The 27,897-nt window shown below is 37.9% G+C and overlaps 1 protein-coding gene across 1 annotated transcript in view; it reads left to right on the plus strand.

Annotated features, from left to right (window-relative positions):
• Nucleotides 1-26,356, plus strand: part of LOC122041362 (NAD-dependent malic enzyme 62 kDa isoform, mitochondrial-like) — a 34,832-nt gene extending 8,476 nt beyond the window's left edge. The window contains exons 5-19 of the mRNA XM_042601006.1: nt 4,850-4,978; nt 6,442-6,502; nt 7,459-7,562; nt 7,651-7,734; nt 9,848-9,954; nt 12,706-12,817; nt 19,303-19,416; nt 20,595-20,660; nt 23,039-23,111; nt 23,185-23,271; nt 25,026-25,077; nt 25,160-25,231; nt 25,307-25,369; nt 25,877-25,991; nt 26,075-26,356. Of these exons, the coding sequence (XP_042456940.1) occupies nt 4,850-4,978; nt 6,442-6,502; nt 7,459-7,562; nt 7,651-7,734; nt 9,848-9,954; nt 12,706-12,817; nt 19,303-19,416; nt 20,595-20,660; nt 23,039-23,111; nt 23,185-23,271; nt 25,026-25,077; nt 25,160-25,231; nt 25,307-25,369; nt 25,877-25,991; nt 26,075-26,149 (1,314 nt within the window). The 3' untranslated portion in view covers nt 26,150-26,356. The remainder of the gene's footprint in view (nt 1-4,849; nt 4,979-6,441; nt 6,503-7,458; nt 7,563-7,650; nt 7,735-9,847; nt 9,955-12,705; nt 12,818-19,302; nt 19,417-20,594; nt 20,661-23,038; nt 23,112-23,184; nt 23,272-25,025; nt 25,078-25,159; nt 25,232-25,306; nt 25,370-25,876; nt 25,992-26,074) is intronic.
• The last annotated feature ends 1,541 nt before the right edge of the window (nt 26,357-27,897 follow it).

Consider the following 27,897-nt stretch of genomic DNA (forward strand, 5'->3'; position numbering starts at 1 on the left):
TTCGGAGTCAATGATATACACTCCCCTCAATCCTAGAGGTGGAGGCTTTATCATCATCATCCTCATGTATATGAAATAAGAAGTATGCTCCCTCCTTGCCTTTGTCTTTGCACTTTGTAGAGGATGAAGCTTCTTGTTCTTCTCCTTCGGAAGTTAAACATCTTTCAACTTTGGAGTCCTCTTCCTCTTGATCTTGATCCAATGAGTCACCCTCTTTGGATTCTTCTTGGTTTAGAGGGGACCTCATGGAGTTTAGCCAATTTGCTCCATAACTTATCGGCATCTTCAAATTCTCCTATTTGCTTCAAAATGTTGCTTGGCAATATGTTGACCAATACTTTGGTCACTTTGTCATTGACCTCGCTTCTTTGAATTTTCTCTTGGCTCCACTTGCTTTTCTTGAGAATTTTGCCTTTTGAATTTGTTGGAATTTGGAACCCTTCCATTAGAGCAAACTATTGCTCTATGTCCACCATGAAGAAATTTTCGATCCTTGATTTCTAAAGATCGAAACTTGTTGATGTGTACGGTGGAGGCACCCTCGTGTCGAATCCGAATCCATCTCGAAATTCCATTTGAAATTGAGCCTTGATGAAATCTTTAACTTTGATGAACTTGCTTCAACTTCTTCTCCCTCTAGCTTGTTGCCCTTTCCGGCGATGATTCCGGTGAAGAGCGACCTTGCTCTGATACCACTTGTTAGGGTCTATTTATAGCTGGGGGGGGGGGTGAATAACTCGTCGCGCTCTGTTTGCTTGCTTCGGTGATGTTGATATGCAGCGGAAAGAACTCGAAACAAGACTCACAACGCTAACACGTAGATTTACTTGGTATCTACCTCAAGAAGAGGTGATTAATCCAAGGATCCACACGCGACACACACTCCACTAATGAAAACACTCTTTCTCGGTAACGACTAGAGGTGGAGAAACCTCGTACAAGACTCACACAGCAAGATATATAAGAAGAACGAAATACAAGCTAATACAATAGCAAATCTTACAAGATTTACAATGAATAAACCCTAGCTTGCTTTTCTTCTAGCTTGAATACACCTCTTGATTTGCTTGGAAGTGTAACAACACTTTTCTCTAAGCCTCCAAGATCTGGTGTGTGTGTGTGTGAGCTCGGTGGAGAAGAACGGCTGAAGATCCGAATAGAGCTGGCGAAGAAGAAGAAGTGCACTGCTTGAACTCGCTATCACCTTTTGTATCTGCGTTTTTAAGGCTCCTAATCGATTGGGCTCACCCCCAATCGATTGCCACGTCAGATCCCAGCAATCTCAGCTGTTCAAAACCTGCATCCTGCGCAACGGTAATATCCCAATCGATCGACTGATCGATTGGGGAGACTAGAATCGATCGACCGATCGATTCAGAGCGCCTCTGTGCTCTCGCTGGAAAAGGCCTGAATCGATTGACTAATCGATTCAGCCTTCCTCGCGTCGCGCGATAAATCCAACCCCAATCGATTGACCGATCGATTGGGGAAGCTTCTGTAGTCGCAATTCAGGCTCCCAATCGATCGGCTGATCGATTGGGCTAGCCTTCACTCGCAGCCACCTCCAATCGATCGACTGATCGATTGGACTGTGGTTCAATCGATCGGTTGATCGATTGACCTCCCTTTGACTTGCTTAACTCAAGTCCAAGGTTCCCAATTCCAACATCCCGTCAACCGTGACCTGTTAGAACTCCTCATGCCTAGCATCCGGTCAACCTTGACATGCCGGGACTTCTTCACCAAGTGTCCGGCCAATCCTTTGACCCACTTGGACTTTTCTCCTCGTGCCAAGTGTTCGGTCAACCTTGACCCACTTGGACTTACCGTCTCGTGCCAAGTATCTGTTGGTGCGGGAAGCATCCGACGATCGAACCTATGTTTTGATTATGTCAAAGGGTTCAAAGTTAAGGTGTTTTGGTTTCTAATATGTTGAACAAGTTTGCAGGAAAGTCCTAAGTGGAACTTAGGCATAAGTCCTAGCTGCGGTTAGGCAAATGGAACCCTAGGTCCTAGGGGGTGGTAACCCTAGTTAGAGGAAAACCCTAGGGGGTGGTAACCCTAGGTCATAGGGGGTGGTAACCCTATGCGGAAAGTCTTGGCAGGTCGATGGCTTCAGGCAAAAGTCCTAGGGGGTGGTAACCCTAGGTGGAAAGTCCTGGTGTCGCGAACCAGGTGAAAGACTGGACTAGCCGGGAAGCGGATGTCCAGCAGAAAGTCCGGAAGCATCGAGTGCTGAGCAAAAGTCCAGTCGATTTGGAGGATCGCACTGGCAATAGTAATCTTCCGAGTGGAGTAGGTGAGGACGCTGTAACGAAGGCCTGTCGATTCGACCTAGGGTTTCCGGAAAGAAATCGGACAGTCCCGAGACTGTCATAACATTTCTTATCATATTCATTCTGTTATTTATGCTAACTTTGTGTTGCAGGATATTGTTTGGGACTAACACATCTTGCAGGTACAAAGAAATGGAGTTTTTCCTCGGATGAACAGTATCCGAGGCGCCTCCATGGAGCTTGGAGGCGCCTCGGGTGCAAAAGCTGACCTGGCTGCGAAGCTTCAATGGAGGCGCCTTGGAAGGCGCCTTGAGCAGGGTTTGAGGCGCCTTAAGCAGATGAAGTTCGACCAGATCAAGTTTGATCCGTGCGGAAGAATCGGCAGCATGGAGGCGCCTTGAACAGCCTTCAAGGCGCCTTGAACACCCTTTATAAGGGGGTTTCGACCAGCACTTCAGGAGATCAAGTCTTAAGTGATTCAAGTGCTACGTGCTGCTCCAAACGACGTTCCGAAGTGTTGCTACTTGTGCCCGACGACCAGGAGCTCCGAATCTTCATTTCTTTGTCGTTGGTATAATTATTTACTGTCGTTTATTGTACTTCAACTTGTAATCTTTTATCGAGCTTATAGTTGTTGCCCACCGGAAGCGATCAAGGATCGCGGGCCTTCGAGTAGGAGTCACCTGAGGCTCCGAACGAAGTAAACGACCGTGTCTCTGTGTTTGTGTTTATTTACATTTTCCGCTGCGTATTTTACTCCGATAGTTTTACGAATCGAACGAAATAGCCACGAGCGCTATTCACCCCCCCTCTAGCGCGGTCTCGATCCAACAGTATCCAATCCACCTTGACCCACTTGGACTTCATTCCACCAGATGTCCGATCATCCTTGACCCATCTGAATTTCCTTGTGCCAAGTATTCGGTCACTCCTTTGACCTACTTGGACTTCCCAACATTAGGTGTCCGGTCAACCTTGACCTACTTAGATCTCCACGTGTCTGACTTCATTTACCAGGTTTTTCCATCTGCCTATCTTCACTCACCAGGGCTTCCCATCTGCCTAGCTTCACTCACTAGGACTTTCCTCTGCCTGACTTCACTCACTAGGACTTTCATCTGGCTTCACTCACCAGGATTTTCCCATTGTCCAGCTTCACACTGAGACTTTCATTTGCCTGACTTCACTCACCAGGCTTTCACCTAGCTTCACTCACTAGGATTTTCACACTGTCCGGCTCCACTCACCGGGACTTTCATCTGCTTGGTTTCACTCACCAGAGCTTTCACCTAGCTTCACTCACTAGGATTTTCACCTGGCTTCACTCACTAGGATTTTCCCATTGCCTAACCTCTAGTTAGGACATTCCCAGTCAAGTATCCGGTCAACCCTTTGACCTACTTGACTCTTCTTCTCATTAAACTAGTCAAACCTTGACCAGAGGAGAATTGTACCAACAAACTCTGCAAACGGACGATCGCATCTGTAGTCTCCACATATTGTCAAACATCGAAACCCAAACATCAAGACTCAAGCTTGAGCAATTTAAGCTTAGTCAACCTGGTCAACCTTGACCCAAGGGATATTGCACCAACAAAATGCATGAATCCACTTACAATTGCAACTTGATTCTTGGTGTATTAACTTTCTAAACAAGTATTTGGATGCCCTCACTGAGAGCAACTTATCTATTATGAGGTTTTGCTACTTCAAGTTTTGGCTGTTTAGCTGTTCCCATGTTTGCATTTATTTTTATTTTAATTGACTCATTATAATAGACAATCCCACATGAAGTTGTAGTTATTTATGTAGTTGAAATTTCCCTAATTAAGTGATTATATTTGCTCTAAATATTTTTGTAAGATTTAAGCACCTTGCGTTCACCTGGGACCTTGCATTGGCGGGAGTTTCGTACACCGGACTACCTTTTTTTAAGCATCTTGCGTAGCTGGGCAACTGCTTAGGTATCTTGGTCAGTAGTCGGACTTCACAATTTGGTGGTTGTTGCACCTTGTAACAACACTGCTTTGCTGCAAAAAATTAGACGCAACTGGTGTTACTTGCATCTGCCCTTATCTTTTAGTTGCTGATTTCTTTTTACCTGATTAATTTCTCTCTGCATACATACCAAAGAGGCATAAATCAAAGGGAAACAATAATTATCAAAAAATAAATTGTTCTTATATTGTACCAGTGTTTTGGTACATTATTATAGGCTTAGAAAACCTTCAACCTTTATTTTGCGTGCCAGGATTAGGCAATTATCATGAATATTGTCTTCTTATTTTGGACTTTTTTTCTTCCTTTTTCAAACATGTGTACTGGAGAAGTTGATTGTATTATCTCTGCAATAGAAGTGTAACCAAAGGTGCTTCTGGTTGCTATAGAAAAGGGAGTTTATTATTGATTCATAATTAATTATCTATTTGCTATCTAATCATATATTTCTGAGCTCACTTCTCGGTGACATTTCTATCTCATCACTTAATTGTTGAGAGCTTGTTTCTGGTTCCAATAATTTGCAATGGTATGTCCAATGGATTTCTGTTGACATTTTAACTTGTATATTCTAGGTTGATATGATCGTGGTAACTGATGGCAGTAGAATTTTAGGCCTTGGCGATCTTGGAGTTCAGGGTATTGGCATTGCAATTGGGAAGTTGGATTTGTATGTTGCAGCTGCTGGAATAAATCCTCAGCGGGTAAATTTGTCATTGCTTCAGTTTACATCACAATTCTTTCATTTCCCTTTCTACTTGTGTATGCTGTGACAAATGTCTTTATGAGTTTTGATTTTGCTAATTCCTAAGTATGGCTTGGGCTCCAAAAAGGATCACGAATATAGTGCGGCAACAATGGTCCAAATATTCTAATGCAGTTTGATGATAATGATGGTGGTGGTCCAAATATTTTAATATGGATTAATGGTGGTGGTGGTTCTGAATATTCTAATACATATTCTATTATGTACCATATAAAGCATAGTGCCCGTGAAAATTTTCTACATAGTTTCCTTAACAACTTAAAATATTTTAATATATTTAATTCTTTACCGCATAAGGCATAGTGCCCATGCTAAATTCTAGATAATTTTCTTAACAATTTAAATCAGGGTTTTATTTTTCATAACGAAAGATATAATAAAGATAATCTATTCATCAACAGGCTTATGTAGAGTTGAAAAATTGCTAGTCTATTATCCCTTGAACAAACTATGATTCAGAAATAAGAAAGATATCCCTGATTAAATGATTGCATTATCATTACACCACTAATTCTTTCACCTTATCTCACATAACTATATTAGCTTGTATGAGGTTGATTCTAGTTTGGCGATGCAAAGAGGAAAACTATGTCCACTGAATTTAATGTGGAAACTTAATTGAGTATTAAAATCATTGGATACCACTAGTATGCTAAGCTTTATGTAAGATTTTGGTGGTTGTGAAGGATGATCCATTGTCTCTGTTCATCAGGTTTTCTTTAGCAGTAATGTTGAAAAATCATATCATTGTAATTGGTGTAAGGTTGCCTGGTTAAAAGCTAAAACTTTTCTTGTAGAAGCCTAGTCTTATCTGATCTAGTGAAGGTAGAATTTCATCCTTGCATCCATAGAAATGGAACAATATTGAATTCACATGAAACCATTTAAGCCCTTGTACGATCTAACTGCCTTATTTTGGACATAATATCAGCAATGTGCTTTCATGTCAAGTTGCTACATTCTTTATCTGTAATACTTCAGTCCCAAATATTGTTATGTGGGAAGAACTGTGGTGTACAGTTTTTAAGTGCTTATTGGCATAGTTTGATTTCTATAGCTTTTGCATCTGACATGTAGCATTTGGTTAAGATGGTCAGTCTTAGCATCAACTTCTTGTCTGCAATATAGGCAGAAAAATATGGAATATGTTTTAGTCAAAACTTTGATCAGGAGGGTGGCATCTCTCACATTTCCTTTGGTTGCAAATGGAATCAGTGTTTCTTACTTTTTAGATTTGTCTTTACCATTATTTGAATGATTTCACTCCCTATTCCAATATATTCTCATAGTTCCTTATGATAGTTTTCTTTCTTTTGCTAGTTGCCTCATTTAAAATATGATTTCAACAAATCTGTCAGCAGCACCCTCTTTTCTCCATTCAATGTTTTTCTTTCACTGTAGGTTCTTCCTGTGATGATTGATGTTGGAACTAATAATGAGAAGCTCCTTCGTGACCCACTTTGTAAGAATCTTCTATCATACTCTACATTCAAAAAAAACATGTTAGAAGAGAGCTATATGTAGGTGAACTCTGAGCCGTGTAAAGATCCATAATCCATTGTTATAGAAATAAAAATTATAGTGGGAACAGATATATCAACTTCTAAATCATTCTGGCATATTCATGTCATTGATTGAAGTCTACCTGGTAACACCTGAAGTCGTGTAATCTTTCAACTTTTTTTCTCCCACCGAAAGGTGTTTATCATGTTAGGTGTGAAGGAAGACTAAAGAAAATTCTGTATATTAAGTTTTATAATGATATTAGTATTGCTAATGGATGCCATATTAGTATTGCTAATGATATTGCCTTCCATTGAGCTAAATGGTGCAATAAGATCTATAATGATTTTACCAAACTCATGATAAAAGATAATTTTTACAGCCGAGGCATTTGATAAAGGAGAGTTGAATATAAGTGCACCAAGAGTGAGAAACACTGAAATGTATTATATTTAACAGAACATTGATATATTAAATAATTTACTGCAATATATTTTAATCCTAAATATTTCTTTATTTATATTGCAAAAATAATGTAATATTATAATATCCATGATCATCGTTATAAAGTTGTGTTTATACCAACTATTTAATGTTGGCTATTTTATATAAACCCTTCACATTCTTTGAATATTTATTCAATATTTTTGTAATATTGATGTTATTTTACTTCTTGAGGAGAATCATCTAAGCTTTAAATTTATAGTAAAGAATGAAAACAATTTACAAAATTTCACTTAGAATGGTCTTTGATTATTGTATCTAATAAAAACCAAATCATGTACTTTGCAGTTGGACTTTTTTCTCCTTAAATATTTGAGATGATTTGATTTTTCATGTTAACATTGTTTGAATATTTGATAACGGTTTCATAGTTTAATTGCTGTTCTATGTGCATAATGGATCATCATATAGATTTAGGACTTCAAGAGCATCGTCTTGATGGTGAGGATTACATTTCAGTCATTGATGAATTTATGGAAGCTGTCTTCACCCGGTGGCCACATGTAATTGTGCAGGTAAATGGTAATATTGGAATTACTGCTATTGTGACAATATCTATTCTGGTCAATTGTCTTTAACATTCCTATTTCCTCTTATTTTTAGTTTGAAGACTTCCAAAGCAAGTGGGCATTCAAATTATTGCAGCGTTATAGGAACAATTATAGAATGTTCAATGATGATGTTCAGGTAAATATAAAACAAGTACACCACTTCAAGCATTCTTGTTTTTGAAATCTGCTGAAGAGTGCTTCTCTAACATTTAGGTAGTTTAAAAAGTTAATTGCCTTTTGATGCTTTTCTTGGTGGTGGTTCAACTGCAGTGCACCAGTTGTTACCTGCATGACACATTTGGTATGGATTAATAGTGGTTAGCATGAAAGAAGAAGACAGTTAACCATAAAAGGAAGAACATGAGGAGACATGGGCCAAACATTTTGTTTGGTTGGTCGACCAGCATGTGGAAAACGGAAAACACTTGAAACACTTTTGCTATTCTTCCGCGATGACAACAACACACCAGGGTCTTCCACTAAGGCACACATTTTTTCTAGCAACACGGTGTGAGGTCAATGATGACTCCCAGAAAGATCTACAAAATTTTCATGAGGTGGCGAGGTCTTCCACGCGAGTACAATAATGTCAAGGTCCTGATTGAGCATGATCCAACGGTGAGGGCTTTGTGGCTTCACGCGGACTTGTATCTATGCAACTTCATGGTGACAGCATCGCAGCTTCACAACTTCAAGTCAAGTGTCTTGCGACTTCACAACATTTTGGTGAGGGCTTCTTAGTGAGGTAGTGAGTTCATGAAAGCTCTGATGACTTTCATTATGTCTCACTCCTCCCCCCTTCTGCTTGTCTGTGTATCTCTCAGCTCCATCATCAATTCCTGAAATGGAGCGAGTATTTCTCTTCTTCCTCCTCTCCTTCCCCCATTTTCTACCTCTTCTTGTGTTTGACACACCTCCGTCTTGAGTGGCCCATGAACCTAAACGCCATCTTGGCTCAACATTTCAAATCTTGATCCTAAGTTAATGGATATTATATATGTTTTTAAAAATTAAGAACTGTTCATCACCTGGTTTTTCATATATCATGATTTCACTCGCCTTCACATCTAGTCACCCTACCTTCCGTAGTTATATCACACTCCATATTGCAGAAAATCTAGATCAAATGTCTTGAAGTTTTCATCCTCTTTGCCTTCTATTAAATGCAAATGAGAACCTGCACTAACCTGCTGCGTGTGAGCAAAGCATGTTGTCCAATTCTATCAAGTGATCAAATAGTAATTTTGGCCTAAGCGCTATGTCTGTGTTGTTTCTTAGGTGTTCTATTTGATTGAACAGATGTCCTGTGCAATTTCTTTTTGTTAGTAATTCTACCACTTTCTTTTCCTTGTCAAAGTTTGTCCTTGTACATTCATGTAGCTACCATCCTGCAAGTTTCTTTCAAACAACTCTCTAAATACAAGTCGTCCTAGGAAATTATTAGCCCACTTAAATTATTGATATAAGTAAATGGAAATAAATATTTCTAATTCAGGTAGATTTATGAGGCACCTTAGGAGAGATTGTTGCTTTGCGATTAGATGACTGTTCAACTTAGATCTACTAATCCATAGGCTTGATTCGGCATAGTCCTATACAAGTTATTGATCTGATGTTGTAGCCATGAATGAGCCTACCTGAGCGAAGTTAAGGCCCAAGAGAATTAGGGCTTCAGCTACCGACTATTTCCTTGCCTTGATAGAGTAGACTAAATTGAGGAAGCATCTCAATACCACCTCCATAATGTGTATTAATCTACTCACCATGAGTTGACATCATTTCGTCCAGGGAAATTATTATCATACTCCATTCATTCGGATAGAAATGACCTCATTTTTGTTCAGACTGAGAGCTTGTCCTCAAAGGCAGATCACTATTTTTTTTTGTGTGTTTTGACCTCCTTTTATTCAGATCTTGATGTGCATTTATATTGTTCCAGAAAAGTGATTTTGTGGTATAGATGCGTTCTTTAAGCTCACAAATGTTTTTCCTTACATCACACTAATTACATTATTACTCAGTTCTTATAACTTGCATTACCATCACATAGTGGTAGGTTTACCATACTTGTGCCTTCCAGTTTTGATCTGTTAGCGTGGGATCCTTTGTACTTTGAAATTTCTAAAAGGAATACATGAAAGGCTAGACATTCCATTGCTTGGATGCCAATGCTTTTTATTGTACATCAATATTTATTTCATGTTGAATTTGGGGAACTTCCAATCCGGTTTGACCTTCATATGACATAGGGAACTGCTGGGGTTGCAATAGCTGGTCTCTTAGGAGCTGTCAGAGCTCAAGGAAGGCCAATGATAGACTTCCCCAAGCAAAAGATTGTTGTTGCTGGTGCTGGAAGGTCTCTTATCATCTTTGTCATTTCATGCTATGAGTTTCTTTTTGGCAACTGGTTATTTCTTGTTTGATGTTAATCTAGCATAGTGATCATCTTTGTTGATATAGATTGCCTTTCTTTCTTTGTTTATCATTGTATCTTATTATACCTAGTCTCTAATTATTTGCAATGCTTTTGTTAAAGCATATAACTGACCCCACATAATGTAGTCATTATTTACTATATTTGTGTATTATAGATTGGTTTCATATCCTCTTTCTATTTAATGATAATATGTTATACTTTTAACTTGGTATCTAAGAGGACCGAATCCTAAGATTCAGTTGTTTCTAGTGTTTCCACTTCAATTCCCTATTCAATGGGGACATCGTGCATTAGTGGGCATGGCTTTCCTCCCCTTCTCCATCCATCATCCCTCAAGTTATACTTCGATTATTCTAATAATAAACATTTTCAAAAGAAGAATTAATAATTAGGCTTCTCTATTAACAATCTGAGAGTGTGAGCCCGTACCTCATCCAACCAAGGGTGATGCTTTTGTGCTTGTGTCTATCGTACGTATTATCTCCAGTAAGATGAACTATGCTTCTATCATGCATGCAACCACCATTAGCTGCTAAGATTCACCCATCTTCAAGAGCATTGCACTTTAACTAAGCAGCCTGGTCCATGCCATCATCTACACACAGTCTCCTTAGTAAGCAATAAAATCAACACCTGCACCTTTGCCTCCTGCATCCAAGTCTGGCAGCTAAGTGCTACTGCTATCTATCACTTCTTCTTTCCCTGTATTGGGCTGCTACTGCTAGTGGCAACCAAGTGCTTGCCTACTTCATTGCATATGCCTAAGCAAGAACCGTCATGTGTCTCCGGTTCGCCTTTACTAACTCTATCTCTTGTTAATAGCCTAACTTTGATACAGGAGGCCAAATCAAAATTCCCTAGCACAATGCAGCGCCCAGGCTCATGACCATGCAGACAGTATTTTTCTTAAAACAAGGAAGATTATTTTTAATTGACCAATACAAGAAAAAGAAAGTGCAGGTTCGTAAAAGTAGAAGACTGAAGGATACATATGTTCCTCTATTCTCTTTGATGGAAACTCACACATCACCGGGCCCTAATTTCATCATAAATTTGTCTTTCTTATCCATCTATGATTTATTGATTGTAGTACTTCATCGAATAGAAGGGGCGCCTTGACGCAACGGTAAAGTTGTTGCTATGTAACCAAAAGGTCACGGGTTCGAATCCTAGAAACAGCCTCTTGCAAAAAGTAGGGTAAGGCTGTGTACAATGGATCCCTCCCTGGAATCCCGCATGACGGGATCTTCGTGCACCGGACTGCCTTTTTTATTAGTACTTCATCGAATAGATGCTTGGATACATGCTTATTCCTCACATCTTCTCCCTCTTTAGTTTGTCCTATTTACTTGAGAGAAAAGAAGAGAGATAAGAAAATTAGAGAATACGATGGAAGATCAAAATATATGGAGCGATCATCAATGGCTCTTTCTCTTTATGTTCAGAATGATGTTGATTTGGAGAGAGAAAAGATGGAAAGATCAAAAACATCATTTTCTTCCTACACCAGTCATCATATAAAAAAAATGAGATATTGATGAATCTAAAAATGATTGCTTGCTCAATCTCTTTTCTTCTCTCTTCTCTATTCTGATCTCTTCCACTCACCACCTACAGCAGGCAACAGCAGGCATGCCGAGTTAAGTAGCCTTGTAGGCTAGCAGTATTCTCTGCAGCATGAACGGTTGGTGAGTGGCGCTGCTGTTCAGGTACTTAGTGGCATCAGACACTTGCACGAAGCACTTGTGGTTCATGGCACAATTGAGACAAACAAGCGAGAACTTAATAAGAGGATAACTTTTACTAGTTTCAAGGTTTCTAGCCAGTCACTTGTCCATCCCGAGTAACAACTTTTGGAAGGTTTCTTCCCACACCCCCCTCCATTCACCCCCATTTTCTATCTGCCTCCAATGACAAGGCCTATCACACATTTTTTTCTTCTATCTCTACTAGAACAAATTCTAGAAACCAACTCGTGATATGCAACACTATATTAAAAACGGAAAAAACACAAGAATCAAACTGAATCGAACATTTTATAGATTGTGAAGCAAAATGCGACAATGTTTGGGAATCAATATAAACTGAACTGCAAGCAAACACTTTACGTGGGTGATTAACTGATACCCAAAGCTGAATTACTGCATTTTTACAAATAATCCAGTCATCAAACATAAAGGTCGTTCTATTCAGCTGGTAGTAAGGCTAAGTAAATTGAATTGCCTTTTTGGGATTTTACAAGTTTGGAGTTTTCAAGTTGGCTTCTATTTCTTCCTCCAGGCAATATAGATATGTCTGAATGTTCATAGGATACTTTTGACGATCTCTCTCTCTCTCTCTCGCTAGTTAATGTAAGCACAGATATCAAAGATTCAAGCAGGCAAATAAAACATAATGGATAAGCAAGATAACAAGATCAATCTCAATGGTTGGGTAGTTCAAGCAAGATCAATCTCAATTTGATCAGTGACAGATGGTGAAAGGTTGACTCGTTGATTAAACTTTAAATTGATCATCTTTTTGGTAAGATCATCATATGACCTAGAGTTTATCTAGTTGCCTTTTCAATTAGTTGACACATATATTAGTTGCATTCTTAGTGTTTGTTATCAAGATAAGATTGTGTCAAGTATATTTTATTAAATTTAATCTTGTTCTCTTATTCTATAGCGCTGGAATTGGAGTTCTCAATGCTGCTAGGAAAACTATGGCAAGGCTGTTGGGAAATACTGAAAGTGCTTTTGAAAGTGCTAGGAGTCAATTTTGGGTTGTTGATGCCATGGTACGTATGAGGTTATTGCTTCTCTTGATAATGCTGAAGGGCATGCCTGCTTTGTTTGAATTTTGAAAACAAATAGAAAATTTTCTATTGCCTATTCATAGATTTTACTGCAGGCTAACTATTGCATATATAAGAGGGGAAACACTATGATGTTGTGTTTTGCTCCTGTAGACAGAGAATAAGCCAGATATTTATTATCATTTTGACGCCGATCAGAATATAGATTATTCTAGGACGTGATGTTTCAGAGGAATTAACGAGAAAATAAGAGAGAAATAACGAAATAAGTAGTCCAAGCTAGGTTTTAAAAAAACCTTCTTGAAAAAACAAGAATGGGAATAGAAAAATAAAAGAGATGTAGCCGTAACGTGGCTTAAACGAAACCAATTGATTAGACATCATCTAAGCATAGGTTTATATAACTCTCAAAATCTTAAAAAAAAAAAAATCTAAACAGAAAAATAAACTAGACTTATTCCCTAAGATTTAGAATAAATTAACTAACAAGACTTGGTTCCTAAAATTTAGGACAAAATTAAATATAATTAAAAAATTAACGAATAACTATTTAAAAAAAATCCAATTTGGATCTCCTCCTGCATCAATCGCCTGGAGTTGAAGAGAACTCGTCCTCGAGTTTAGGGTGGGTGTATCCGACTCCAGAGGACAATGACTTGGGTGTTTTATATTAAAAACATTAGAAGTTTTTAAATGACCAGGAAGATGCAACCTGTATGCATTGTTATTAATCTTTTCTAGTATCTTGCAAGGTCCAATCTTTCGATCTTTGAGCTTGTTGTATTCACCAACAGGGAAACGGTCACGAGTTAATACATCCCAAACCATATCACCAACGTCAAAAAGAACCTGACGTCGATGCTGATCTGCCCTAATCTTGTATTTGGTGTTGCTTTCTTGAATAGCCCGCTTAACCTACTCATGAATAACTCGTAGATGCTCAGCCATCTCCTCAGCCTTGGGGTTAGCTTGTCCTGGACGCGAAATAGGGACTAAATCTAGTACTCCGGATGAGTTTTGTCCATAAACAACTTCGAAAGGACCCAAACCAGTGGTCCTGTTATTTGATCTGTTGTATGCGAATTCTGCTTGAGGTACCATTGCTTTGGTTTGGTTCCTGTGAGACATCTTAGAAGATTTTCTAAGCTCCGATTCACTACCTCCGTCTGACCATCCGTCTGAGGGTGATAGGCGCTGCTGAAGTTTAGTTTCGTCCCTAGCTTTCCCTATTAAGTCTTCCAAAATTGACGGACAAATTATCTGAAGTAATAGTTTACGGAACACCGTGTAAACGCACAATCTCTTTGAAGAAGAGGGTGACAATCCGAATAACATTCATAATTTTTCTATATGTCACAAAGTGAGTCATCTTGAAGAATCGGTCCGCTACAACTAGAATAGAATCTACAGTATGTTGGGTGCAAGGTAAACCCAATACGAAAACCATGCTAACCTCACACCAAGATACTTCGGTAATTAGTAAGGGAGTATACAAACCAGCATTGGTGAGAGTTCCCTTAGATTGCTGACAGACAAAGCAACGATCCACAAAATGAGCTACGTCACTGGTTAGCTTGGGCCAATAGAAGTCGGAAGAGATGAGGGCTAAAGTCTTATCTCGGCCAAAGTGTCCTTCATTATGCAATTCACTGATAATGTGTTGCATTAAGGAACAGTCCGGAATGCATAATTGTAGTCCATGAAATAGATAACCATTGTGCAAAATAAAGTCATTGCAGAGACCATTATTTACCTCCTGAAATATCTTGCCAAAAGAGGGATCATCAATATACATATCTGAGAAAGATCCAAAGCCGACAACCCTAATGCTCATGGTAGTAAGCAGGGAAGAACGACGGCTTAGAGCATCTGCAACATGATTGAGACTCCCGGATTGATGCTTCAGCGTGAAGGTGAACTCCTGCAAGTAGTTTACCCACTTGGCGTGTCGACTAAGTTTGTGTGGGCCATTGATGCACTTCAAAGCCTCATGATTAGTGAACAAGATAAATTTCTTCTGCACAGGATAATGACGCCAATGTTTCAAGGATTACACAATAACGTAGAATTCTAAGTCATAGGTAGAGTAATTTTTCTTAGCACCAGATAATTTCTCGCTGAAGAAAGCAATAGGGCGTCCTGATTGACTCAGAACACCACCAATGCCAATGCTAGATGCGTCACAGTTTATTTCGAATAATTTGTCAAAATATGAAAGTGTTAGAACGAGAGTTTTTGTCATCTTTTGCTTCACCAGTTAAAAACTAGTTGTAGCCGCTTTAGTTCACTTAAACTTGCGCCCCTTGAGACACTCAGTGATAGGAGCAATTAAGGAGTTGAAATTCTGAATGAATCTGCGGTAAAAGAGGCTAATCTACGACTTCGGACGTTGTGAATGGTTTTTGGCTGCGGCCACTCTAAGATTGTGTTTATCTTTGATGAATCTGCACTAACACCATCGGTAGATAATATAAATCTAAGAAACGAAACTAAGGTCGTGCAGAAAGAACACTTCTTGTTGTTGATGAACAAGTGTTCCGCCTTTAGCTTCTCAAAAATAGTGCGGAGGTGATCAAGGTGCAAAGCTCGTGTCGGGCTATAAATGAGGATGTCGTCAAAGTACACAATCACAAATCTTCCCATGAAAGGTCGTAAGACTTGATGCATGAATCTCATAAACGTGTTAGGTGCATTGGATAGTCCGAAAGGCATGACATCCACTCGTACAACCCATGTTGTGTCTTGGAGGCGATCTTCCATTCATCTCCGGGTTTAATTCGAATCTAGTGGCATCCACTCCTAAGATCGATCTTGGAGAAGATCTTTGAACTGGAAAGTTGATCCAACATGTCATCTAAGTGAGGAATCGGAAATCTATATTTCACCGTGATTTTGTTGATGGCACTGCTATCAATACACATGCACCATGAACCGTCTTTCTTTGGCACAAGTAGGGCAAGGATTACACAAGGGTTCATACGCTCACGAATATAGCCTCGTCTCAATAGCTCCACAACTTATCGTTGTAGTTCTTTGGCATCCTTAGGGCTAAGACGGTATGTCGGCCGGTTAGGTAAGCTTGACCCCGGAACGAGGTCAATCTGGTGTTGAATGTCTCTCATAAGGGAAGTCCCGGAGGAAGGTCTTCAACCATTAAATCAGTAAAGTCGGATAGGAGTTATTACACCTAGTAGATCCGAGTCTAGGTCTATTTCATCGCTTTTATAAGGAAGCAAAGCATAGACCATGTTTTCGTGCTTCATCTCGTTCAAAAATCTGGACATAGAAAGTAGTGTAGAGTTATTGGTTACCAAATTTGAAGGGGCTCCTTCTCGTCGGGGAGCCAATACGATATTGCTCCCTTTGATGCTGATGGTGTAGGTGTTCTTTCGTCCATCGTGGATGATGCTACGATCATATTGCCAAGGTCGTCCCAACAATATATGACATGCGTCCATTGACACAACATCACACTGTGCTTGATCGTAATACTTGCTGCCAATAGAAAAAGTTAAAAGACACTTTCTATTTACGGTTACCTCACTCCCTTTGCTCAGCCATGACAACTTGTAGGGTTTTGGATAACGATCCGTCTTCAACTGTAGCTTTTGCATAGCTTCTTCAGATACAATATCTTCACAACTTCCACTATCAATAATCATCTTGCAAACTTTGTCTGTAACTGTGTAAGTTGTGTGAAAGATGCTAGTTCTTAGCCAATCCTCTTCTGATTCTTCCTTGGGGACTAGTAGGCTCTTGCGTACGATGAGAGTCTCATGACCATCTCCATAAAGAATCTCGTCATCGATATCATCGTCGTAAATCGGCTCATCAATTTGTTCAGATTCATCCTCCATGTCTTCTTTAACCAGTAGAGTTTTTGTTTTTTGATTTAGAGATCTTTTACAATCTAAAGCTTGATGCTCCTATTCACCACATCGAAAACACTTGATAGAGGTCTTAGAATTACCTTGTGGTGGCTGCTAGGAAGGGCGCAACTCCTGAGGGCGAACAACTCGATTGTTTTGATCGCTTTTATTTGTTGGTCTACGGTTTAACTGTTTTTCAACCGTCAAAGCTCGCTGATAAGCCTCTGAAACAGTCCAGAGTGAGTGGAGGCTCAAGGAATCTTGTAAGGATTGTCGTAATCCCCCTAAATATCGCGCTGTCGTTTGCTCCTCGGTTTCAGAGAAATCGTTCCTAGCAATAAGTTGATGCTCCTATTCACCACATCGAAAACACTTGATAGAGGTCTTAGAATTACCTTGTGGTGGCTGCTAGGAAGGGCGCAACTCCTGAGGGCGAACAACTCGATTGTTTTGATCGCTTTTATTTGTTGGTCTACGGTTTAACTGTTTTTCAACCGTCAAAGCTCGCTGATAAGCCTCTGAAACAGTCCAGAGTGAGTGGAGGCTCAAGGAATCTTGTAAGGATTGTCGTAATCCCCCTAAATATCGCGCTGTCGTTTGCTCCTCGGTTTCAGAGAAATCGTTCCTAGCAATAAGTTGATAGAATTCCTTTGTGTAGTCGTCGACGGTTCTAGCCCCTTGCCTCAATGTATGGAGTCGTTGAAACAACGTTTGCGCATAACCATTCTCATAAGTTTTTTCAACTTTTCCCAATCGGTGATTTTAGATTTACATTGTCTCTCTTGTGATCGCTTCACCATGCTGAGGCTTGGCCTTTGAACTTGATAATGACCAATTTTACTTTGACGTGTTTAGGTGCTTCCTTGTACTCGAAAATCCTCTCAACTTCGTTGAGCCAATCAATGAAGCCTTCCGTTTGTAATGTGCCAAAAAAATTAGGAAGATCAACTTGGAAACCAAAGTCCCCATATCATTCCTGTCGACTACGGTGTTCCCGGTACGTAGCACGACGGTGATATGAATTCTCAAAAGTAGACTTAGAGTTATGATCAGAAATCTCACGATCTTCAAAATCCCGTGCTGCTAGACGTTGGATTAATTCCGCAACTTGCTTCTGCAAATCCTCAATCATCATTACATCCTGGATATTATGATCACGGTGCTGGGCTTCCTCATTCGGAACCTGCCTGTTGCGACCACGACCACGACCACGACCATGTCTACGATGACCCTCCATTGGATCTTAATGAGCTCTGATACCAACTGATGCCGATCAGAATATAGATTATCCTGGAGCGTGATGTTTTAGAGGAATTAACGAGAAAACAAGAGAGAAATAACGAAATAAGAAGTAGCTCAAGCTAGGTTTTAAAAAAACCTTCTCGAAAAAACAAGAGCGGGAATAAAAGAATAAAAGAGATGTAGCCGTAACGTGGCTTAAGCGAAACCAATTGATTCAATATCAAAATAACTTGTCCTAAACATCATCTAAGCATAGGTTTATATAGCTTTCAAAACCCTCGAAAAAAAATCTAAACAGAAAAATAATCAACTAGACTTATTCCCTAAGATTTAGGATAAATTAACTAACAAGACTTAAAAGGGCAGCCCGGTCCCGGGGAAGGATCCATTGTACCCAGCCTTACCTTACTTTTTTGCAAGAGACTATTTCCAGGATTCAAACTTGTGACCTTTTGGTCACAAAGCAACTACTTTATCGTTGCGCCAAGGCTCCCCTTCAAATTAACTAACAAGACTTGGTTCCTAAAATTTAGGACAAAATTAAATATAATTAAAAAATTAACGAATAACTACTTTAAAAAATCAATTTGGATCTCCTCCTGCATCACATTTGAGGAGTTTTTATGATAATTTGTCACTGTATTAAGCAAAGTGATCCTTGGATAGCTTATTGGCGTTATTGGAATAAATGACTAAAGGTTTGTTAATCTTATTTCCTACATGGTCAATCATGAGGCAACATCCATATTCAATCATGCTCATATAAGTCTACATTTGTCAATATTATTTATTGGTGTTAAGTTGAAGATGTGATCTAGTAAGATATGGAAATTATGGTTCAAGGCATTTATTGAATAGTTTAAGATATCAGTCATCGAGTCCTTGCTATTGCATTGGCTTCGATGCAGAATATCATCAAATATGGAACTAAATATCACTTCTGGTATTGTATGTGCTGAGTTAATGTTCCCCCGGGCTGCATCTGAGTTACTATGACTTTAGGAGGCATCTCATGATGTTGGCTTCTCACTTGATTGCAAAAAATAAAACATGCTACCTTCTAAAAAATACAAGGAATTTGACCTACTGCAATTCTGTCTTGCTGACTTCTACTTTGAATGGTTTGTTCACGGGGATTATAAACTATAATTTTGCATGTTAATTTGTTGCACTGAAGCTTGAGCTGTATTCTAGGAAACAAATATATGTTAATGATGTAGCTATCTCTTTGTTAAGTCACGAATGGACTTTGTGCATGCCTAATTCTATGTTGTAATGTTAGTTTTGTTTCTTATATACATGTTTCTCAACTGTTGAACATGAGGAAATGCTTATCTTATTTTCATGGGATCTTAGGGTCTAGTAACAGAAAGCCGTGCAAATATTGATCCTGAAGCTTTACCATTTGCTAGAAAACTAAAAGAACTAGAGCGTCAAGGTCTTCATGAAGGCTCCAACTTGGCTGAAGTGGTAAGTATCACCTTTTCTGATTCATTATGAAGCTGCTTATTAAAAATTGAACCTATTCTTCCATCCATGGTGGACATGATAGGAACTATGAAACCTGAAACCTGACTCTATAGACCTGATTGATAATTTTCTATTAAGAAGGTTGAACATGTCTTAGCTTTGTTGAATAAAATTTCTGTAGGGGCTTCAACACAAGGAGAAAACGACTTCAGGATTTTTAATAATGCCATCATATAGATGGAATTAGTCCAACATAATAATCACTAAGGGAAACCTCTCACTTGAAGACTTAGGGAAACCTCTCACTTGACTGAGTCAAACAAGAAAAGATTAATTTACACTATCAAGAGCCATTTCAAGATCGGATTTAAGCATGGCACTTTGGATGCCTCTTCTGCAGCAGTAGTGGATATTTCACTATTGATCACAAATCAGTCTTAAGTTTGATTGCCCTTTAAGAAAGGCACATAGAGAGGGAGCCACTAGTTCATCCATTAAGCTAGCTTATTTTAGTCAATAAGCTAGCACTTTGAGCAGGCTGTCTGTTAAGATAGCTTTGTCAATGGAAGGATGTCAAACTTCAGTTGAGCAAAAGGATTTGGGGAAAAAAGAATCTTTCATGTTTAGTAGGTCTTCTCAAAATTTAGAAAAAATACATTTACAATATTACAACATTGAAGAATTGCACGTCCACATGTTATATTGTGTTATACAGATAAAGCTATATGGCCTACATAAATAAACATAATTAAGAAGATATGTTATTTAACACTTAAAAGTCCAATGAATTTTCATGTAGACAAAAGTGTGGTAGAATGAGTGTCAAAAGGCATGCAGTCAGCGGTCCATGCATCAAACCCCAAGTTATCAGTAATTGATATACATGTGGGATGCAGTGGCAAGTACTATGTGAACTCGTTCCAAAACGTGATTTGACTCATTTGCAGAAAGGTGCATTTTGCTTATGGTAGAATTTTGTCTGAAAACTATAAAAAAACAACCATTTTGATTTATAGACAAATTATGCTTTTATGCACACAAGCACAAGAAATTGTAGATTAAACTCATCACCTCGAGCTCATGACACCTGAGTTTACATAATAAAATCAGCATGTTTTGTATTTTAAGGATTTTTGAAATTTGCAACATCTCAGTTAATTCCAGTTATCATAAAATAGGTTAAGAAAGTGAAGCCTGATGTTCTACTTGGATTATCTGCTGTTGGCGGTCTTTTCTCCAAAGAGGTAAAGATTTATTGGATTTGCAGTGATAATTTATCGAAGTTCCTAACTTTTCTCTTCAGGAAGTATGTGAAAACTATGTGCAATTAGAATGCACTTAACTAGGTAATTGCATGAACATTTTACAGTTGAATCATAAGAATGTTGGAGCAACTTGTTGTCCTTATTCTCTCATTTCTCATGATGATGAATAGTCATCCAAAATGTATCGGAATGCTTGGCTTTTGGACCTTGGTAACTAATGCATTATGGAGTACGATTCATGTTTTTTCTAGCAAAGTAGGGAATGCTTGATCTTATTTGTTAAGAACATGAATAGAGATAAATGTTCAACTCAATTGATCTTTTAATTTTATGGGTTAACAAAAGAAGTACAAAATCTCTTTCCAACCCTGATGATGAGGAAAAGTAGCAGTAAGTATGCAATATTCTTTAGTAACAACGTGAAGTATTATGCTGTGGTACCAATGTTTTCTTTCTGCTCAGTAGAAAAACCACATATATCACTTGTTCTTCAAAGAACAACACTCGTAGTCTCAACAATTTTTGTAATACCCTGGTTCTGAGATTCTGGTTAAGTATGGCTTAAAAGGTTAGATGGGACTAACCATATCACCAAGGTGCACCTTCCTTTTTGAAAGCCCAAACTTAAGAACTCCAAAGTTAAGCGTGTTTGGCTTGGAGAAATCTGAGGATGGGTGACCTCCTGAGAAGTTTTCCAGGTGCGTGCGAGTGAGGACAAAGCACGCTAAAAGGACCTCCGGTGGTCTGTGGAGCTAGTCGTCAACCCAATGGGCAATTCTGGTGGCATTCCCGGTTCGGTCCGGGTGGGGCCCGCCCGGGCCGGGGCATCACAATTTGTTTTTTTTTTTTTTTGTAGAAATAGGAACTGAGCTTCTCTTTTTCTAGTTGTTACTTTGATTACATCTATGACAAATTTTGTTAATCTAGACTATTAACTTCCATGAACTTCTTTCTTCTTATTTATATCGTCAGGCAAGGCAGATGTTTGTAAGCTGCTCTATGCACTTTTAGTTTATCACCTTTTTTTTTTTTATGGGAATCATTCCCATTTCACATTAGACTCAAGGATTAAATTCTCGGCAACCACTGCCAGATATGGACATTAACTGCTCTCCCAAGCTAGCACCAAACAGATACGGGCTACCACAGATGAAAAATGCTTGTTTCATTCATGCCACCCAATAGTCCAACACCAATCATGTGTCACCCTCATCTGGCTTTTGTTTTGATCATAAAAAAGCCGGATGAACTCCAACGCTATTGGCATTCTAGTAATTAATGAAAGGAGATGATAGATGAAAGTGACAGATGAAAAACTAGAAAACAAGATGGCGAGAGGAATGCAATACATCAACGGAACCAGATGAAAAACTCACCTTCTTCCATGGCTTTTAACCAGATGTACCCTCTTTTCCTTTATCATGTTACATATGATACTTCTGTGTGTTGCAGCAGAGTGTTGTCTAGAATTCAATGAAGAGACCCCTGCCTGGCTTCTTGTAAACTCAATTTTAAGTGACTTCTTTCTATAAGAAATCTGTTTAACCTTTTTTAGCAAATAAAGAGCTTTAATTATTTGTCAATAAGACTAAAGATGTTTTTTTTTTCTTCTGAAAGCAAAGATTTTTTTTCCTTCTGAATGCAAAGATCCTTAGCTATATATATAATTCTCTGGTCTCCAATATGGATAAAAACCCAGGAGTTTATGGCACTACAATTCAATTAGTTTTCAAACACAACAAGATTTGGTGAAAGAATAAAGTTTTGTCATTATATAGCAACTGGTAATATGCCCCAACATTTCTGATTCCCTAATTCACATTGCTCTATTAACTAGTTGAAGATGCAAATCATATATGACACAACACATATTATATATTTGACAGTAATGTTATACAACTTAAATAAGATATCAACATTTAGCATTGTCCATTCTTTATACTAATACATGTTACTAGAAAAAAAACCCTATATTGAGTAGAATAAAAGTGTAGACAAAAAGATTCTTGTTGATGATAAAGCTGTTAATGAAAGGTGGGGTTTTTTTAGAAAATTTAAAAAGTTTTAAAGAATGAATATTTGTAGAAATGGAGGTTTGATTAGTATTTCCTATTTATGTAAGTTTAGGAGATCAAGGGTTAAATTAATTAAGTAATTAGCAACTTTTTGATGGTTCAGAAGATGCCTGAGGAATGGAGGAAAATCTATGTGCTTATGTTGCCTTTTCTATTCTGTTATAGCATAATTTGGTATAAATTTATGTTCTCTGCTCAGATGCATTTTTCAGTAATCAACTAGTACTAATCTGTATAAGATTATGAAGCCCATTTTAATATACAATAATATATTGTACTCAGGTTTTAGAATCCTTCAAGGAGTCATCCTCCACTAGACCTGCAATCTTTGCTATGTCCAATCCAACAAAAAATGGTTCGAATAGTTCATATTGTATATTCTTTGTGCAAGCACTTTATATCTGACTTCATTGGGTTTAATTCAATAGCTGAATGCACTCCGGAAGAAGCCTTTTCAATAGTCGGTGATCATATTGTTTTTGCTAGTGGAAGCCCGTTCCCTGACGTCAATCTTGGTATGCCTTGTTTTCAAGTTCTTCCTGTGACCTTCATTAGATTATGTACTTATTTTATTTTTTATAGAAGAAAAGATATGCATATGGATACAATTGATACAAGCTTATTACCTCAAGAGCTAAAAAGTTTTAATAGTGGATATGACTTCTATTTTACTCGTGCCTACAAAAAGTAAATAGGAACAACTTCTTTCTCATTCTTATATGTATGCTACAGACTGTTCTGGTGCACAGTTGAACCTAAATTTCTAGACTTGGAATGTCTTTCAGATTGAATTTGTTGGAAGATATTGGTTTCTTTTTTGGTTATATTTAGAGGGAAATAATTTCTCACTGATCGCCAATTTCTGCTATGAACCAATATCAAATCCAAAAATTTCATTTTGGTCTGATTGCAATTTGGTTTATTTTCTAAACTATCATATATATATATATATATATATAACCAATCTGATCTGTTAAGTTGGCTGGACAATTGATCCTGGTGCATATATGTTTTGCCTAGGCGCATCAGTTATTAAGTGCTTTATATTGGCTGATGTGTAAGTTATGAATTAAGTGCACAAGCTTTAACCAATTTGATTCTAATCAAACATGAGTGTGCATTAGATCCAGCTCGAGCTGAGGTTGTGCATTTAGATGCAAAAATGGGGCTGCATATTTCTAGAGTTATAGCTGAACTAAGTTCTGTACCTTGCTTTGAGAAACAATTGATACAGCTGACTGGGAATTAGACATGATCTAAAGTCATCTTTTTCTAGGGTGGTTGATTGTTGTCTGGTTTTTCTCAGAAAGTCTTTAGGCTCCAGATCTTAAAGCACCAAAGCAATCTGATTTTGTATATTTTGTTATTCAAGTGTTCAAGGAATCTTGCTTTGAGACAAATGAAGAAAATTTTGACCAGTTGAATATAATTGTTCTCTTTTAACATCTTTGAACTTTCATTCAGAGTATTCTTTCAAGCATTATGTGCAAATGATCGAGTTGCTGACTATACAACAACACAAAAGTCAGCTACAGCATAGTAGATAATATGCCAGCAGGCATTTGCACACTCTTGTTGATATTTCTATTCCCTTCCCTGTTTATAAGATAGGCTTGATTTTGTGAATAGCTGGAGAAGTAAATGAAATCAAAAAGACAAAAAGACAAGTATAAATAGGCTTGATTTTGTCCCGGAACTGCCATTTCTGGTGATGGTAATTTATAATTCACTAGTTTATGAGCAGGATAGGAGATAAATTTATGGTTTCAGTCATGGACAACTCGTGTTTCCTAGATCTCATATCACCAATAAAGGGCCAATTGGTATACCTTCTCCGATAAGCATGATCAGTTCGTTCTTAGGGTTTTCAATAAGGATCATCATGCCATTGTCATAATTTCATAAAGTTTTCATTTTTTTCATTGCCCTCAGGGCATAGCATAGACGGTGGACGCATAACATCTCTGGTCGATTCTCATGAACTGACGATCTGTGGTTTACTCCACCATGCGCCTAACGCCTGTACTTGTATTGACCTCTCTCAATATCCATGGGACCGACACTAGAGGGGTCGTTAAGGTAGCGGATATACCTTTTTTTCATGAAGTTTTCATTCATTGATTGTAATGTTCGCATTATACCCCTTATCCATCATAGTTTAATAGCTTAAGTAGCTAGGGACCGACAGATTCTTCAACAAGATTATATTTTGTTTATGCAGCAGCTAGACATTTGATGATCATAAAATTTGACTTGTTTATTTCTGCAGGAAATGGGATTGGTCACTGTAACCAAGGAAACAATATGTATCTTTTTCCTGGGTCAGTTGAGTTTTGACTTTTTACTTAAAAAAAATAACGTCTTATATTAGTTGTGTTTCTAACACAACACATTATCTTACAGGATTGGCCTTGGCACTCTTTTGTCTGGAGCGAGGGTTATTTCAGATGGCATGCTTCAGGCTGCAGCTGAACGGTAGTCTCCATAACCCGAGATTTGAGTCTTTCTATCGATTATGCTTTTTTTACCATTACCTGACACATGGATCAGTTTGGCTGGATACATGAAAGACGATGAAGTTCTGAACGGAATAATATATCCTTCCATATCCAGGTTTGTACCAAATATTGACTAGTATTTCGAACTCTGCTTGTTTACTAGGGCAGACTGAAAGTGGATAGGGAAGAAAGATAAAAAGTTGTTTACTTGGGATGAGAGAAGGAGATTGGTGAAAGAATATTTTAACCCTATGAGCTCCTAGTCCTCCCTGTAACTGTGAACAGCTCCCTTGCAAGCTGCTTTGGTGCGAGTAGTTCCTTCGGGTGCTACTCTGGCATCATGAGCTTGTGTTGACTGTGTTCATGGAAGGGAAGGCAGGATGAACTCTCAGAGGAAGTGGTAATTGAAGGAGGAGAAATGGTAGTTAATTTCGAGGAAGAAAGTTTCTTTCCAATTCTGAAAAGAAGCATTTCCATTTTCCAAACGTCCTATCCTGTCATTTTCTTTCCACGCAAACAACAATTTATAAATCTTTCTCCCCAACTTTCTTTTTTAGTTTTTCTTTCTTCTCCATTCTTCTCTCCAAGCATTCATCTCTTCGCTCGTGTATGATGGCTGCAGCATAAGGGACATAACCAAGGAAGTAGCAGCTGCTGTAGTCAGGGAAGCTGTAGCAGAAGATCTAGCTGAAGGGTACCGTGAAATGGACCCTCGGGAACTTCAAAAGCTCACACCGGTGTGAATCAATCTTCAATTTTGTCATTTGTTATATCTTACTCACGAACTTATCTCCATTGATTATTGCTATTTTAACTCTAGGAAGAAACCGTGGCATACGTAAAGAAGAACATGTGGGATCCTGCCTATCCGACCGTGGTTTACAGAAAAGAATGATCCTCGTTGTTTGCACAGAAACTTCTGGTGATGAAGGTGAAAAATTAAGAATCAGAAAAGATTCCATAAGATGTTCTGTAACTGAGCAACTAATGAGTCTGGAGCTGTGCGATCATCAACGGTTTCTATTCATAACGAAACATAATTATTTGAAGAAAATTTATTTGAATTTCTCTCACGTATACGAGAATTAATTTGAGTGCCTAAGAAATTGTCGATTGATGTTGCTATAGCTAGACAGCTAAACCTTTTTGAAAACACATCATGATATTGAGTGTGATGTAACATGAACTTGTGTACTTCGATGTAGAGCCGACACCCTTTCAGAGTGCCAAAGGATTTGTCATAAAATGTATCTGAGAATCAATGGAGAAGTAGTGGTTTAGTTTTATCCTAATTTGTTTACCTTAGTGGAGGACCAGTGGAAAGGGATGGTCATTGCTACTCGAGAGTGGACATATTTGAGTGGTAAAACATGTCAGCTTGGAGGTTACATTTACCGTTGTGGAGAACTAATAGAGAGAAGAAGAGAGCTTCGGTTGTGGAGAACTAGTAAGTCTGGAGTCGCATGATCATCAACCGTTTCTATTCGTGACGGCACATATTTAAAGAAATTCCTTTGAATAACTCTCACGCATATGAGAGTTTGAATGCCTAAGAAATTGTCGGTTGATGTTGCTATAGCTAGATTGCTAAACTAATATATTTAGTTTCGAAGAATCAGATATACTTAGTTTCGATTATGATTTTGGACCAATTTCTAATCTAGAACTAAACTAATCTTATTCGTACTCATTTTACTTGTATAAAAAAAATAATTCTATTTTTTTTAATAAAAAAATTGATTAAAATGGTAAAATTGGGGACTTCATTAGAATTAATTTTTTAAATTTACTTTTCGAAAAATAATAATAATTATTTAGTTTCATTCACCCCTTTTAAACTATAAGAATTCATACTGATAACGGTCAATTGAATCTCAAGTCAATAAGTGCACATGATCAACAAGTACTTCAATTGCTTTTCTTAAATAGAGAAATAGAGAGCCATAAATGAATTATTCTTTCATTATTTTCTTCTTACTAATCAAATGGGTTATAAACATTAATTTTTCCGTGTAAATATAGTTTAAGGGCCTATTTTAGTTAAATTATTCTACCATTATTTCCTTCTACTAATCACAAAAGTGAAAATGGTGTTTAAAAAGTTGAGTTTGTATTTTTTTTATTGTAATTTATTAATTTGTCGTTCAAAATTTCTTTTTCTTTTTTATTTATTGTTTAAGAAAATTGCAAAACATATTAGCATATTCAGTTAAATCACAAACTCCTCCGAGAAAATAATATTTTAGTAGCTTGCTTGTTTGGCCTCCTTGCGGAAACATGGTTGGATCATCTCCGTCAAATCCCGATCCAACGAACACAGCCAATTCCAATTCCGATCACGGTTCCATGTGATTTTGAACCATGAGACGTACAATATATTAAATCGAAACTCATTCAAAGATCTTCTATATTGTGTGTCCCATGATTCAATCTGAGTTAAAAGTTATGGTCTCTCAAAATTTATCCAGCATATACATTGTATCAGCTACGAAGCCGTAGCTTCTGCAACTATAAGTTTAACTTTAAAAGAGCATAACTTTTGATTTAGACTAAACCATTGGACACAATATATCAAATTAAATTTTTGAAGAGCTTCGATTTGATATATTGTTCATCCCGTAGTTTAATCTAAATAAAAAGTTA

Source organism: Zingiber officinale, chromosome 2A, assembly GCF_018446385.1.
Source record: "Zingiber officinale cultivar Zhangliang chromosome 2A, Zo_v1.1, whole genome shotgun sequence".
Classification (NCBI taxonomy): Eukaryota; Viridiplantae; Streptophyta; class Magnoliopsida; order Zingiberales; family Zingiberaceae; genus Zingiber; species Zingiber officinale.